Below are 16,608 nucleotides of genomic sequence, written 5' to 3'. Positions count from 1 at the left end.
ATAAATCGTAGTCGTGTTTTAATTTGAAAGAACGAGCCCTCTTCCTGTATCATCCGGCCGCGCGCTTGACGCGACACGTCTGCGTGAAAGCCCTGCCGTCGCCTTGTCGAGTCATCGCCAGAGAAGAGCAGAGAGCACACGAAGCCGCCGCCCGATGGCTTGAAAACGGGGAAGAACTGTGGATCACAGCGGATTTATTGCGCCACAGAAGCGAAACGGCGGTCACGGGAGCAGACTACATGTTGCTGCGGATGAGGATAAAGCGCCTTTGAGTGAAACTCTTGCCTTTTTATTATTTTTTTTGGTTGCGGCTGCAGACCCGGACACAGACAACACGGAGACAGACTGAAGTACCGGAGCCGCCGCGGACACCAGCGAGCGAACTTGGCTTCTCTGCCCCGGTGGGAGGTGTCTGTCTGTCGGCTGCGGCTCGCTCACCGCCACGCTGCTGGGACCTCCTTTTTTTTCTTCTTTTTAGTGAAAGGTTAAGCTTGTTGCTAAGTTATGTTATTGTAAATAGCTTATTTTTTTCCGGCAACCAACTGTGGCTTTAATGTGACGCACTAAAGTGACAGTACTGCCGCGTCGGAGCGGACCCTCCACTGCAGAGGAGTAACAGGCTTTTAAATCAAGTTTTCACCTTCGTTTCTACGGGGCCAATACTGCTCACGCCGATGTAAAAGGTAACGGTGCATTTTTGGGGTTTTTGTTTGATCAGAAACGCTTTGTACGAATCGTGACTGATCGTTGCTTGTGTCTTGTTTTGCCTGTGGGCAAAGTTAGCTGCATTTTTTTTGGAGTTCCTCAACAGGCAGTGAACCCCTCACTGCACGTCTCTTTAGCTGCAGCTCTCTCCAGTAACTTGCACACCTTTTTTCTTTTTTTTACCCATGTAACATTCACATGTTCACACTAGTTAAAAATACACGTTGTCATAAGTTCTCATACGGCTCGTGCATTTTCGCAGAGAACTTTAATTGCTCATGTGCTCATTTTAACCTCGTTTTCTTCAATGAGAGCAACTTAATTAATTATTAAGTGTCTGCATGGACTGGTGACGTGTTAGTGATCCCGATATCAAATCAGTTTTTACTGTATTTTAATGATAATGTCGATGCTTCTTTTTTTTTTTTTTTTTTTACATACCAGCCATCTACTTCTTCTTTATGTAAAGCACGTTAGGCCACGCGACGCTGGCCATGCTTGAATGTTTATGCGCGTTATATATTTGCAACAGAGGAACGGACACCTGTGAAGATACAGTATCAGAAGAAAGTTACATGATATCAGTGCTGCAACTCAATATTGACATATATTTAATATATCCTTTAATACATTTGAGCGTTAAACTAGCAAGACTAGTTTAGTTATGAAAGGAACACTGATGTGTCGAAGCAGCACACCTGTGTGTACATACGTACCTACCGTCAGCATTTACATTCATTTGAATTATAATGTTGCACACTGCACCTAGAAGTTGTCACAGGCTATTCTATCTTGGTTATTTGAAATTAATATTTGATTTATATTATTTGTCCTTATGTTTTTACTCCGTATGGATTTAGAGTAACACCTAACACCCCTTAGCTGTTGTCACTGTAAAAACAAACCAAAGTAACCCACGTGTCATAATCATAACAACAAATAGGCAGATGATGCTGTGCATGGTCACTACTAGAGAACCACTAAGACACATTGGGACGAAATTTGACTTATTCTGGCTGTCTGGCAGACTTTGTTTTGCTATTAAGTGATCATCACATGGCATCTGGGTTGATATCATAAAGAGGTTTGTGCAGTCTACAGAGACGCGTACAGACTATGCAGAGGTGCTTAGTGCAGTTTAAATCTCCATTCATGGGCACAGATCGAATTGAAGAACCTTAGATGACGAATTGAAAATGTGACGATTATTCTGCGTGTCTCTTTGTTGCCGATAAGGCTTCGTTGCGGATAAGACTTGTGCAAACCTGTTGTTTTACACATGAGTTAATGCACTGTGAAGGATTTCTGACTCCACACACCGAAGCAGCTGCTGCTCCTCTGTTCCAGTGCCACCGTGATAACAGAGCAGACGTTATCTCTAGGACGTTATGTAAGGCCAATTCAGTAAGCGTATTCCTTACCAATTAGTTTTCTGTAATGCAATGTGGCAAAGTGATATATTGTACACTCTGTGTGGCGGTTCGAGCCCCCCCCCACCCCCCACCAAGTATAATTTGGGGGTCCCTTGAAGTTGGTTGGGTCAGTTAAGTAGTCCAGTGAAAGCAGATGGTGAATTAGAAAATACAGCTCCATCTTACAGCTCTTTTCTTTCTCTCTTTTTATTTCCAGTGACGAGGGCCGACGCGGATCAAGCTGGGCCAGGCTAGGCCGGGCTAGGCCTACCTAACCCTACTGTCTGGCCTACTACGGGCGGGCCAGCGACCTCTCCGGGGAGTCCCATCTTCAGCGAGCACCAGGGGGCTTCAGCCTGTTCTTCTAGAAACTTCACCAGACCTCCACGTCAAGCTGTAACGGATTGGATTCCAGTCGTCTTTTTGCTTCGTCAGCCTTTTGGGCGGCCGTACCGGTCTGTTGGTTCTCCTTCCATGTCGTGGATGTCCCTCTCTGGATGTTGGCAACAAGATGGATTCGGGTGTTAATTTGACGGTTGTCACCTCGTTGCAGTGCTTGCACCCCCCCTCCTTTGACTGTCTTTCATCCCTTCCCTCCCCATTCTTGAAGCGAAAGCTCCTTCCTCTCTCTCGGGGCTTCCCTGAGCCCTGCGCAGAAGGCCCTTGTAGGAACTGTAGGTCGTCTTGTTGAAACGGTCGACCCGAGCAAAGAGGAAGTAGAGTTGCCCATCCGATTATTTAAAACAAAAAAAAATTTTTTTTTCCTTTTCCTGGAGTTTCATCAGAAGTTGGAGAGCTTTTCATTTGAAAAAAGAAGCTTGCTCGTAGAGATTTGTGCCCGCATTAACACAAATCAGTCCTTATTTATACTTACAGAATTCCTGTTTTGTTGTCTGAGCCTCGTGAAAGAATGTCTGAAAGCAATAGCAGCGACAACGCGGTGAAATACATCGCCCCGGCCCCCCCTCCTCCTCCCTCTGCCTCGCCCTGTCCATCACCCCAGACCCCCAATGAGAATGTGAACGGCTCTGCCAGTTCAGACTTGCTCGCGGTGGACGAGCTCGGTGTGCACCCCGAGGTCCAGCGTCGGCGCCACACCATGGACAGAGACTCCAGAATAGCCGAGCACCGGTTCTTCCGCCGAAGTGTCATCTGTGACTCCAACGCCACCGCGTTGGACCTGCCCAGCAAAGCTGCTGTGATCCTCACCTCGCCACCGGACTGTGAAGGGCCTCCCGCCTTCTTCCTCCTGCCGCCCTCAGGCCCTGGACCCGGGGCACAAGACGCCGAAGGCGGGGAGGTCCCGAGAGGCCCCCATGTGCAAAGCTCGGCCCTTCAGCTTGGTCTCGGCGGAGCAGTCGCGGAGAAAGAAAATGCCGAGGAAGATTCAGGTGAGGGCGGCGTCACGCTCGGCGTTCCCACCATTAGCAGTGTTGTTCAAGAACTTAGTGCAGGCGGAGCAATAAACGAGCCCACTCCGACAGCATTGGATGTTACCGACAAAACGGTGGGCAAGCAGCCCGACGTCACATTGCGTCCCAGACGGTCGGAGGACCCGCAACAGGTGGCAAAGGACGGAAAAGTGGTAGAGCGCGTGGATAGCGTTTGTAGTCCGACCAAGGAGACGGAGAAGGAGACGGAGGAGGAGAGGGAGCTGGCGAAGATACGGGCAGAGCAGAGGGAGGCCGAGAAACGAGTGCAAGAGGATATAGAGGAGGTGGAGACAAAAGCGGTGGGGACGTCACCGGATGGGCGCTTTCTGAAATTTGACATCGAGATCGGAAGAGGGTCCTTTAAGACCGTGTACAAGGGACTGGATACAGAGACTACTGTGGAAGTGGCATGGTGCGAGCTCCAGGTGAGTCCAGACTCATGAAACTGTCCCCTCTTCAGTGGCGATGCCCTGTCTCTGTCTCTTCATCTGACTCAGATTTGAATTAAATGTCACTTTGTGGTTGTCCTGGAGCTGTCTGGGTTCCATCTACGTGCTGAGTTTAACCTTTTTTTTTTTTCTTTCTCTAAATGATGTCTTGCATGTCCTATTTTTACTGTGAGATGGTGGAGTCACTGATGTGTGAGAACGTCCTGCTCACCCAGGTGCTTTTCTGTGGAAATGTTCACAGAGTGAGATCAGAATCTGATCTGAGACCGAGATACTGGTGCACGTTACATCCTGGGTTTTGATTTTTGATGCATTTCAGATCAAGCGTGACGAGTTTATAAGGGCCGTAGTCCCGACTGTTTCAGCAAAGGGCAACAGTGAAGAAAACATTTTTAATCAGATGCTTTCTATCAACAACATGTTTGGTTGTTACTCAGAGCAGAAACAATACGGTGGTTCATGCTCAGAACTTGCCCTTAACGGGAAGACTTTAGTTTTGTCTCACTTTTTAGTTACTTTGCGTTTAATTGCACGTTTAATCGTTGTGTGTCTTGAGTGAACGGATGGGATTGCTGTGCTGCACTGACATCGCTAAGTCATACTTGTTATGTTTCTGTAATATTGACCTGTGCCAGCACCGTGGGCCTAGGGAGGCATGATGGCCCTTTCTTTTCTTATTACTCATGGTTTTGTTTTTTTCATTTTTCCACACCCCTACATGTGACAAGGTTTCAATATTAGTTGTTGTCATTGTACAACAGGGTTGCACATAAAAATGCAGTTTTTAAGTCTACGTTTGCGACATAAGAAAACGACCAAAGTTTATTACACACGGAGGATGATTTAAGGAGTCTGAGGAAAGAAGCTGATGAGTCTGTTTCTTCTGACAGATGGCAGCAGCTCAGAGTCTCTGGTATTAAAAAAACAGTGTATGAAAGGATGATGCGGTGCATCCTGTTACCACCACCACAAGTAGCCTAAATGAGTCTCACCTGCTGGTCTCAGTTATGGCGGCAGGTTACATCCCAGTCGCTCCAGTAGAGTTTCTCCGTGGCCATAACCTGACTGGCTCGTATAGATGGATGCATAAAGGTCAGCAATTAAGACGGAATCTTGCACACCGTGTGAAACAGGAGACCGGACGACATAGTTCACCACAGGATGCGGTTGCTGCATTATGGTGCTGCAACCTCTGCAGTGAGTGAGTGTGTCGGAAAGAGAGAGCGAGGGATAAGACGTTTGAGGAAGAGACGTGTAGAGCAGTTAGATGTGGTGGCGGGAAAGAAGTCTTTCTTTGTAGCAAAAAAGGTGCGTTCAGTAGTTTGAGATGTGAATAACCGTTCCAGCTGGTCACATGACATCGACGAAGCTTTAGTGGAGGAAGACGGTGACACGAAGTCACGTGGAACCGCTTGCCCTGATGAAACTCTTGATGCTGCTCCAGTGACATCACGTGTTTGTGTTTTCTCAGTGAGCGATCGTGTCCTGTGGGCGTGCGCGGTTGTTTTTTCCCCGTCATCTCCATCACAAGACGCACCTCGAGTCCGCCTGAATCTCGGGAGCTAAAATCAGCTTCGCCTGATGCCCCGCGTCTAGGAAACGCCGGTTTGTTTATCCGAAAACAAACATGGAGCGCTCTCCCTCTGTAACACATGCCTCTTTCTTTCCTTCTTTTCTCTCATTCGTCAAAAAAAGGGGGAAACCTGTTTCTTCTTGACAGCGTTATGGGTCGACGCGGTTCTTTATCAGCTTAGATTCAGACCTTGCACTGATTTTTGTAATTTGGTTGAGTAATCGGAAGACGAAGTCTGTGTCAAAGATGACTGAGCAACTGCTGACATGTGTCAGAATGGTGGGAGTACAGTTACATACAACACACACACACACATGCAGGCATACACGCATAACAGCCAATCACAGTCACTCACTGGGTGGGCACGGGAACTAGAGATCTGTGGGAGTCGGGATCATCTGGAAACGTGTGCATGTGCAAATGTCTTTCCACCTCTTTGACTCTCTTTAATGTGTTTAAATTCGGGTGTCTGTTAGTGTGTGTTTCAGAGACAGTTCTGGGGTGTTGCGTCTTTACATTCTTTTGGTGTCTGATCCAAAGCAGGTTAACTTCTGTTTGCAGGAGAATCCAGAGATGGATGTAAACAGAGGAGGAGGGGGAGGGGGGAGGTGGTGCAGACGGTTTGCTTAAGCTTCAGTGAAGAAATGGATTGATGAATAGATGGGAGTGGAAGAGAAAGAAGGAAGGTCACTCGGCTTATCTTAAGGTGGCCTGTGTGGCTGCATGGTGATGATGGATGGGAAAGAAGAGGCTGACGCAGTTCTCTTGGAATGAAAGATAATAGAGAAGGGATCCGCTTAATCTTCCGTTACTATCCTAGAAACACCTTTAGCGGTAACCTCTGCGAACTATGACTTGAAAGGTGGGAAAATAGTGAGTGACAACACGTTTGCATGAGACAAAGTTAAAAGAGAGTCGACCACAAGAACGTAAGAGGAGGTGAAAGAAAGGAGAAGTAGGGCGGGAAAGAAACGAAGTTCTATAAGAAGGCAGGGATGTCGGAGGGGTAAAGGTCAAAGTTGAGCCCCCCTGTGTCTGAGGCGATCACTGGGAGCCTGTCCAGCCTTCAGCTGTGGTAGAGGGAGACACAGAGGCGTAAAGGGCAAAAGTGGGATTAAATGGAGTGAATTTCAAAAATAGAGAATTTCTATTTTTGTGAACTTTAGGTAACAGGTGGTCGGAGGAGGGGGGGGAGGATCAAGTCAGTGAGGAAAGACCCGGAGCGGGAGTTCTAGGAAGAGGGAGGTGATCATGGAGGGAGTTCAGTGAGAGAATAGAGAAATGGGAAACATGGGTAGGAGGGAGGCAAAAAGTGGGAGAGAAAAGACAAAGGAAATGAGGAGGGGGAGGGAGAGGAGCAGACTAGAAATGAGGACGAAAAGAAGTGTGTGTGTGTGTGTGTGTGTGTGTGTGTGTGTGACCTTAGGCTCTCTGCTCCGCTGGCACTCAAAGACCTTGAAATTTCTCTCTGAACTGCAACACAAGGCGGCTTAGCCCCCTCCTCTCTCTCTCTCTCTCTCTCTCTCTCTCTCTCTCTCTCTCTCTCTCTCTCTCTCTCTCTCTCTCTCTCTCTCTCTCTCTCTCTCTCTCTCTCTCTCTCTCTCTCTCTCTCTCTCTCTCTCTCTCTCTCTCTCTCTCTCTCTCTCTCTCTCTCTCTCTCTCTCTCTCACTCACTCACTCACTCACTCACTCACTCACTCACTCACTCACTCACTCACTCACTCACTCACTCACTCACTCACTCACTCACTCACTCACTCACTCACTCACTCACTCACTCACTCACTCACTCACTCACTCACTCACTCACTCACTCACTCTCTCTCTCTCTCTCTCTCTCTCTCTCTCTCTCTCTCTCTCTCTCTCTCTCTCTCTCTCTCTCTCTCTCTCTCTCTCTCTCTCTCTCTCTCTCTCTCTCTCTCTCTCTCTCTCTCTCTCTCTCTCTCTCTCTCTCACTCTCTCACTCTCTCACTCTCTCACTCTCTCTCTCACTCTCACACACACACACACACACCATTAACAACCATTCAATCAGTGCCTTGAGAGGGAAACTGGGCCTGGCATGTGCTTATTGCACCAATGCATACATTTTATTGCTTTAAATTTAGATTTCATACTTTTTTGCAAACTCCTCTCATACTGTGCTTCAGTGAAATGTTGTTTTGCTAAGTCGTAGCACTGCGGTCTCCTGACAGACAAATCAAATCAAGCAAAGCTAATAAATATAGCTCACTCTGTCCAATTTTAGCATTGCAGCAATTTGTTTACAGCGATGACCCATTTTAACCTGGTCCATCAGTTGGTAAAGGGCCAGAGGGAGGAAAGACACAAAATGAGGGCGAGCAGCAGCAGCAGGAGGAGGCGGAAGGAAGAGGATATTGAGATGTTCTTCATCAGACAAATGCAGATTTTTACAGGATTTTACATTTTTATTAGCTGTTGAAAAAAATAGCAGCTTTACATTACTGTGTTTGACATATCACACCACCCTGATGCCCAGTTTCCAAACCCAAAATAATATTGTTGGAACTGGTGAAGCATTGCTTGTAAATATTTTGAGTTGAGGATGATACATAGAAGCATGAGAGAGATTAAAAGCTGCATCCTGTAGTTTACTGAAAGATAAATATCCCCAGATTACTCCAGGGCAGCAGAGCTGAGGTGAAATGGTGAGACTTTCCAGAGGTTCAGATTTCCCTGAGAAAACAGCCCGCCGCAGCTGTGTCAAGCCTTCGACGCAGCCTGGTTCAGTGCTGATTGAGTCGCGATATACGGTAGTCGTTTTAGCCACACACACACACACACACGCACACACACTGATGAATGGAAACTGTGTCTGCAGTTTAAACATTTTCTCGTGAATGTTTTAAATGCTGGCTACAAATAGTTTACTCGGTTCCTTTTCCTTATTTGCAATTAGACTAATGGCTATGTGCATGTAAACGTACGTACGTCCGTGTATGCTGTGTGTGTGTGTGTGTGTGTGTGTGTGTGTGTGTGTGCGCGCACATGCTGCAGCTAGCTTTGGGGATTGTTGATTTATTCATTTGGCTGAGCCTCGCTGCAGATGAGCTCAACTGTTTAATAATAGAGAACTTCAAGTGGAAATGTTTTTTATTTTTTTTTTAAACCTAGTGGATATTTCCTGTGTTTTTAATGTGACGGACAGACAAATGGGTTTTTGTGGTCTGGTTAGTCCAAGAAGCACCTGAAATGATTATTTATAGCTGGAATGAGCACCTTCTCTGCCGTAGTCGAGATGGAAAATCACCACCAAGGAGATGTTTGTTGGTAAATGTCTTGTGGGCCTGTGCAGGTTGTCTGTCAATCACCATGATGCCATCACCCATGAGCTGTAAAACGGGCTGATGTTGCATCTCAAACGTGGGAATCTAGCAGCCGCAAGGCCGAACAAGTTTGTTTCCTGCCATGTAATCTGCTGGAATGACGTTCATTCCAGAGAACTTTTAGGAGATATGTAAACGGCCCCCAAAGCCCAGCCAGGTTGATTTATGAGCGATAACGCCCCGGCCTGAGGTCGCCACGTGTTCAGCTCTGGTGTTGGATAATCCAGAGATGACAGAGGGCAGAGAGAAGAAGTGGGCACGTAGGAAACCTTCTTCTTTTGTTTTTCATTGATTTTGTTGCTCATTCTCTATAAGACTCTTGCTTTGTCTTTGTCCCGCCACATCTCAGACTCGCGCTCTGCCTCACTCCCCCTGTGTCTCTGTCATGTGTCAGTAACCAGCTGTGAGCGACAAAGGAAGGGAGGCAGAGAAGCCGTCACTTCCTCATATGCAAACCGTCCCCGTGCGTCCTTCCGTGTAATGTGTGTGTGTGTGTTTGTGCAAGTCAGAGAGCTGAATAAACTGAAGTGTTTTGGCACCTTGAATAAAGTCACCCAGCGAATGAAAAGCGCTGAGTGAGAGATGCCTTAGAAACTGCTGAGGGTGTGTGTCGGGGGTTACATTATATTGTGTGTGTGCGTGTTGATAACCATGTGTACTTTATGATAATTACAGTGTGGCATAATTCAAAAACGGGGTGTATGTGTGTGTTTACTCATGGAAAGGCAATGTGTGCTTACAGCTGATGTAGGGAGTGTGTGTTCAGGGGTTGGTCGGGTATTGGAATGCATCAGTGAGACATGATGACATCCACTCTCTCTGTTTTTCTGTTCTCTCTCTCTCTCACGAGTTCTCGCTTTCTTCTTCCTGCCTCATCTTTGTTTTTTTTCAACCAGAGTCCCGCCTCCCTCTCGTTATCGCCTCCTTCATTATTTTCCTTCCCTCATCTGTTTCTCTGTCTTAATCCTCACCTCTTCCCCTCACATCAATCTCTTTCCCTCTTTCATTTGTTCGTGATTCCTCCTTCACTGCTGCTTACTCATTCACTTCGTCATTGATCTTTTGTCATCCCCATCTTAAAGATTATTATCCAGGCATCTCTGATCTGCTGGAATTGCTGACGGAGATGAGCTGCAGAAATATTATATGCATGTATATTTGAGAAATATAGGAGCTGTATTTGAGCCCACAACACTGCTGCACCACTACATATTATATTCAGTATTGTCCTCAAGGAAGCCCTAATTTGGATATAACTGACTGCAACCTAGATTCAGAAATAGTCATCAGACAACAAATATGGAGACTCCACCTCAAGTGTTGTCTGTGTTTCTCAGTTTATTGCCTCTATTTCACTTTCGTCTCCCTGTCAGAACATTGGTTCCTCTCTATTCCCCCTTTGTCTTCGAAGTACAACATTTATTGCAGGTCTGTGCAGGTCAGTCTGTGTACAGACTGTGTGTGTGCATGTGTAAATGAGCTCCTGTTTCTTTGTGTTCACCTCTTAGTGTGTGTGTGTGTGTGTGTGTGTGTGTGTGTTGGGAGGGGGCAGCTCCCCGGTTTCATTGTGTCCCTCCCAGATTCCCCACATTCCAACAATAACATGTCATTTCTTAATGGAATGGGTTATATAGTAAAGTGTGTGTGTGTGTGTGTAGTCTCTACTCCCTCTAGATTAATGTTCGGGCCTTTTTCTGAAAATGTTAATATGTTTTGTTTCCTTGAGTGATGCAGGATGACATATTTCTGTCGACCAACCATAAATTAGCATCTACTGGTTCGACAAAAAGCCAATGTGATTTTTTCCAAATAAGCTTTGATATAATTAGCCAGAATTTACTGTCATATTTGACTGTTACTGTAAAACTGCAGCTTTTCTCTCGTTGCAACCAACCGGAATGCAACACCCGCCAACAGCCAGGTCTTTGATATGTGATAAGTCTATGTTAAGAGACTGCAGGTAAAACCAATTGATGCTCAAGATGCAAAAAAAACAAACAAGAGAAACGGTTTTGGGTTTAACCGGTTCAATTAGGTCTGGAAATAGAACCGAAGAACGGCGAGACGGAAAGAACAAAGTGTTTTATTGATGCGCTCTGTCTGTGTGCAACTGTGCATGGCCGTGTTTCTGGCTTTGTCGCTCTCGCTCCTATTTTGTGTCTCTCTCCCTCCATGACCTGAACTAAAGCCTTTGGGGGGGGGGAGAGAGAGAGAGACAGAGACGGATCAAATAGAGAGACAAGATGGGATTTTTCCCTCCATTTTTTTTTTCCTGTCTGTTCTATAAATAGCAGCCGACTGTCATCTGCTGAGCCATAACTAGAGCACAATGAGTGGAGACTGTGTGGTTAATACGAGTCTCCTCGGTTGAGCCAGATCTTCTAATCTTAATGGTCACTTTCAAGGTGAGTTAGTGGAGAGAGAGTGTCTGCCTGCCACACTGCTGCGTCAATGAGAACAGGACACACACACACACACACACTGGTGATGAGCTAGGACGTTCTCCCCACCAGATCAGGAGTCGATCCCTCATGAGCCACAGTTTGCATGATGTAATCGCCGCAGAGCGAGGTCACATGGATGGTATGCAACGCTCGGGGCCGTTTTCAATTGACTGGGAAAGCCCCTTCTGTCCTTCTAATGCTGCGGTGTGGTGAGAGGATGAACAGCTGCGTCATTTGAAACAGTCGTCTGCCACAAAAACATTTTTAATGTGCAATAAACTGATATCGTGAGACGGCGTATTTGCCAGTTTTGCTGTTAAAAGGCCACATGCTGCGAAAAAACCTCTGCAAAACTCTAAATCTTTACAGCAAGAAAATGTTGTCCTGTGCCATCTCCGGTCAATCCCCGTCACTGACGAAGGCGATAAACCCTGCGTTACATGCAATAGTCGTCACAGAGTTCACTTAGGGGATGAGATTCTGGCGGCAGGAAGTGTTCGCTCCTCTGTAGCGGTGTTGCATTTATCTGAGAAATGAGCTTCTGTGATGAGATAAGAGAGTGTTGCCTCGTGGTCTTACCTCAGAATCCAAGGGTCGGATGTTTCGACCAGAGAGCAGCATCCAGTTTTGCGTGAGAACAAAAGAGTAGAACGTCCAAACGTATTCTTTGAACCAGAACGTTAGCTGAGAGAAATCTACTACATGAACACAATTGCCAGTTGAGTTAATAACTTGAATGTCTGCCTTGGTTTTCACCCACAAGTCAGGAGTTTAGCCATAACAAAATTCAGAACATACAACAATGGGACACACACACACACTGTTTTCACTTATAGTGATGTAATAACGAGCCAGATCTGTTGGAAAAATCTCCTAAAAAGGGAAAAAGCCTTCCCACCATTGTTGTGCTAAAAGCCAAACTTTTGGACACGGTGTCTTTGTTTGAGTCGTGTGGACAAAAGGTAGACAATAGATTTACATGTCACATGAGGAAGAGCAGGTATACATAATGACATTAATGATGTAATTGGATCTCGATGGCTCCGTTGTATTCAGTAACATCACTAACCATCATATACTTAAACAAGGAACCGTGCATTCTCCAAGAGAGAGTTTTGATATATTATTCGTTTGGTTGGGTTTATGGCTGAGGCGCGTTGTGACTGTTTGTTGGATTCAGACTTAAACGAATTCAGACAGTTTGTAAAAAGGAGTAAATTCCACTGGCAGCACACGCCGGCATATATCACAGCATTATGAGGTTTAATGGGATTTTGCTTGCCGGCCGCTATCTTACTATTTGTGGAATATTGTTCAGAATGAAACACGAAATGAGATTTTATTGACATGACTCGTTCCTGAGGTCAAACATCAGAGTGGTAATGAGTTGTTATGACGACAATATCTAACAAAACATTCATCTTTTTTTTTGCTTTAACGCGCGCACACAAGCCAAGCATTGTCCCACCCGTCTTTCCTGCTCACGCGAACACGTATGCAGCCCCACACACACACACACACACACACACACGCACTATAACAAAGCAGAGTTGACAGAGCGGTCAGGTCTGTTTGTTTACTGTTGTCCTTCCTCTGTGTCGGTGTGCTGCGTTGTCTACTCATTGTCTTATGGGTGACAAACAGCAAACCTCTGTCCCCGTGTTGTTGACTCGGGCTCAGCTCCACCGAGAAGAAGGGCGGCGCTGAGTGAGCGAGACAGACACGGATGGAAGAAACTGAGGGATGGAGAGAGAGAGAAAATAAGATTAGAGAGCGAGAGAGATAAATGACAGACAGATGAAGATGTATCGTAGCAGAGAGAGATGCTGCTCCTTTCGTCTGACCTGTATGCAGGACTGGGCCTTAGTCTTTTACGGGTTTATAGAGCGTGTTTCCCTGGCCTTATCTGAAAGCCCCAGTTTGTACCCACCCCATCAATATTTGATTGGAAGTATCTCTCGTCCCTCCTCTAGTGCAGAGTGTGCTCATGTGTGCAGATGCAAGCTAATGGAGTTACGTGCAGTAAATACAGTCACGTGGGTACACTTAACGTGTGGTTGTGTGTGTGCAGTGACATATTAGGGCTGCTAATGTAACACAACCAGACTTGCTTTCTTCTTATCAATTTATTATTTTTCTGATTGCTTAATCGCTTTTGGTCTCAGGGCTTTAGTTGGTGTGTTTGAGTGTCGATTACATCTGTATTTAGTGTTAAAGTGTATCTATGGACGTCTAAACCTCTATTAGTCGCTTTGGATTCCTGACGTGAGACATAATCAAACTTTAATTCAAACATGGGACAGAAACAAAGCCATTTAAGGTCAATAACAAAGGCAGAAATACGAGGCGGAGGCTGTAGCAAAAGCTCAATGAAGACACTACGAATAGATGCGTGATGAGCAAATGCTCCACTCTCTTCAGGTTAATTTTCATCCGCCCTTCCTGCCTCTACCTTTATCTCCTCTCTTGTGTGGCATTCACAGAGAGAGAGTGATGCAGACGGAGGGAGAGTAAGTCAGGGTGACGCAGACCGGGGTGAGTGAGAGTGAGACGGGAAGCTAATGGGCAGCTTTGGAAGGTAATGGGCTGTGGATCCCCTGTGGTCTGATGGTAGTCCCATTCAACCCGTGTACTTTAGGCATTGTCTGCCTCATTGTATATTCAACATCCAGATGCTCCCCGGCCCCGAGTACAGAGCAGCCCTCGCAGCCGTCCGCGGTGGTGCTGCTGCTTTGTTTCCTCTCACAGATTAATTGTTTCAAATGTCAGAATTTCTATGTTACAATTAACCAGTTTAGTTCCATGAATTGAGAAAGGTAAACGTGTATGCAGACCCACATACTGAACCCTGGTGTGTCATTATAACTGTAAGCATCCTTGAGCCTCTGTGTGTCTCTTGTTGTTTGTGTGTTTGATGTGTAGGTGGCGGCGCATGCACGCGCAGCCATGTGTTTGCAGACGAACAGGTTCGGGTGTTGATGCAGTCAGCTTCCGCTTTTCAGTATCGTATCCTGAATTCTATTCACGTTGCGGCTTCACTGGCCTCTATTTCGGGAGGCTTTTTCGGTGTTTGCCGTTTTAATGCTTTGTATGTATCTTTGTGCGCCAGAGCCGCGAGAAGGTGACAAAAAAAAAACCCACGGCGCCTTAACTTTGCAGCATTGCAGTTTAGGTTGCAGGCGGCACTAAATCACACCACGTCTGCAGCACATCCGCACTCTGGTCGCTGTTAGCGCACACAGACACGCTGCACGGCGCTATTTCTGTCTGTTCAGCGTATATCTGATATTGCGGTGAGCCACCAGCTATCTGCTACCTGTGTGCCCGTCTCCATAGCTCTGGTGTACTTTTACACTGCTTTGTCTCCTTCCAACCGATTGATTGACACAGGGCTTTGACTGTCGTTAACCCTTTAGTCATCTGCTGTATCAAGTATTTACTAAACCATAATTCAACAAGATATGTGTCCTTGGCCTTGCGACGATGTTATCGATACTTTTCAATTGGAACAGATACTGTACGTACATGCTACTCGTCTGTGTGAACGGTTGTGAGCATTATAAGTAATGTGACCTGTGTAAGCGTTGCGTAGTACTGTATTTTGACAGCGTCTTGAATGACGGTGCTTGCAACAGAGTCTGGCCTTGTTTCTGCGGCGTGAGCTGAAAAGAGCTAAGAACTGCTGGCGTTTCTGCTAAGCGTGTCTTCCAGCACATATTCGGTTGTCCTTAATTAGCCCAAACACTACCTCTGCTTCAGCTCAGTAGCTTGAAGCGAGCACGGGGGAGGATGAGAAGAAGTAGACACACGACTGGGGTGAAAAGGGGGCAGCGGAGGGGAATGAAGACGGGAGAGAAGGAAAAGATATAAATCACCACATAAAGTGCACTGGAACTGCTCCTGATGCTGCTGCTTTTACTGCCGTAACGTCAACATGTGCACACGCCATGCTCTTAGAACCTGGAAGTCTGCCTTCAACATCTGAAACACTGTTGTTGCTGTGGGAAAAAAAAATCCCGCTCTCACCGTAGATTACTGACAAATCCGTCTGCGTGGTTTGGTCAAATATTGAGCAACAGCTGATTGTGTCTGTGTGTGAGAATGGGCACGTAACCATCGCCCAAGCCAACGGTATGACTGTAGGTGCTGTTGTCACCAACCTTGTCTCTACTTGTCTGTTATAGATGTTTTTTTATCTGCCAGAGTCATCGCTCTTCTTTTTAACCGAAGTCTCAGGTGTGACACTCGATTTATTTGTGATGACGGCTCCCATCTTTGTTTTATAAAGACGCGTGTGGCCTTTTTGTCTTTCTCGTGAATGTGTCTTTGTTGTTAAGGGACTTTTTTTTCCCCACTTCAACCCAAACAGGTCCTGCCAGCCAGCGTTTGTGCTTCGTTAACGAAGCAAAATGAGCGATAGTTGCTCTTCTTTTATATGATATGAGTAAACAGTTTGCGCACACACACACACCTTTGTGAAAAGTGTGTGAAAATGTTCCTGTGTGGATGAATTATCTTTGTTTGATCTTATCGACCATAAACTATTAATTTGACTTTAGTTTACAGCTCCACCGATTGTTAGGCTGATGCAGGCCAAGTGATGAACTGATTATTGGAGAAAGTCATTTGCAGAATTATTGGGAACGTTTGCCAAACCAACTTTCTCACACACGGTGCAATGAGAAGAAAAACCAGAATCGGAGACGCAGCATTTCAAATAAGACTTGCATGTACATATAATATCATCATAGTCAATTACTGATAAAAGCGTCGCTTTAATTCATGTTTTTCTTGCACCAAAAAGAAAACCAGCATTTGTTTCTACAGTGAAACCTAACTTCACCCATGTTATCTTAAATGAACAAAATGACATGTCCTTTCATCCTTTACTTGTTTCATTTAATTAGACGGGTTGAATCTTGACTGATGCAAATAAGTCTTCATTAAACAAGAAGACTTGCCCTCTCATGTTCTGTGTTGGCCGGCTGCCTTTTCTCACTGACTCAGCCGTGAGACGGGCACAGACACCTGTTATTTCCTCTGCTCCCTGCACACGTCTTCCCCTCATTTACTTCGCTCTGTCATTCCATCCTCCATCCACCCTCCAGACGGCCGCAGTTCGACCCTGGCATTTTCCTCAGTCTGCTGCACAATCATTGGTCCATCTCTTTATTCTCGCCGTCCAACTCTTCATTCACTCTCTCTGTCTGCCGGCCTCTCTTTCACTGATTCTTTCTCTGCTTTG

The 16,608-nt window shown here is 46.0% G+C and overlaps 1 protein-coding gene across 2 annotated transcripts in view; it reads left to right on the top strand.

The window, feature by feature from the left end:
- Positions 1-216: 216 nt before the first annotated feature.
- Positions 217-16,608, top strand: part of wnk1b (WNK lysine deficient protein kinase 1b) — a 72,866-nt gene continuing 56,474 nt past the window's right edge. For both annotated transcript variants that reach the window (XM_079294490.1, XM_079294489.1), the window contains exons 1-2: positions 217-683; positions 2,335-3,975. In XM_079294490.1, the coding sequence (XP_079150616.1) occupies positions 3,028-3,975 (948 nt within the window). In that variant the 5' untranslated portion in view covers positions 217-683; positions 2,335-3,027. The remainder of the gene's footprint in view (positions 684-2,334; positions 3,976-16,608) is intronic.

The sequence above is a fragment of the Melanostigma gelatinosum genome (assembly GCF_949748355.1).
Source record: "Melanostigma gelatinosum genome assembly, chromosome: 22".
Taxonomy (NCBI): Eukaryota; Metazoa; Chordata; class Actinopteri; order Perciformes; family Zoarcidae; genus Melanostigma; species Melanostigma gelatinosum.
Note: the sequence above shows the minus strand (reverse complement) of the source record. Positions and strands in the feature narration are given on the sequence as shown.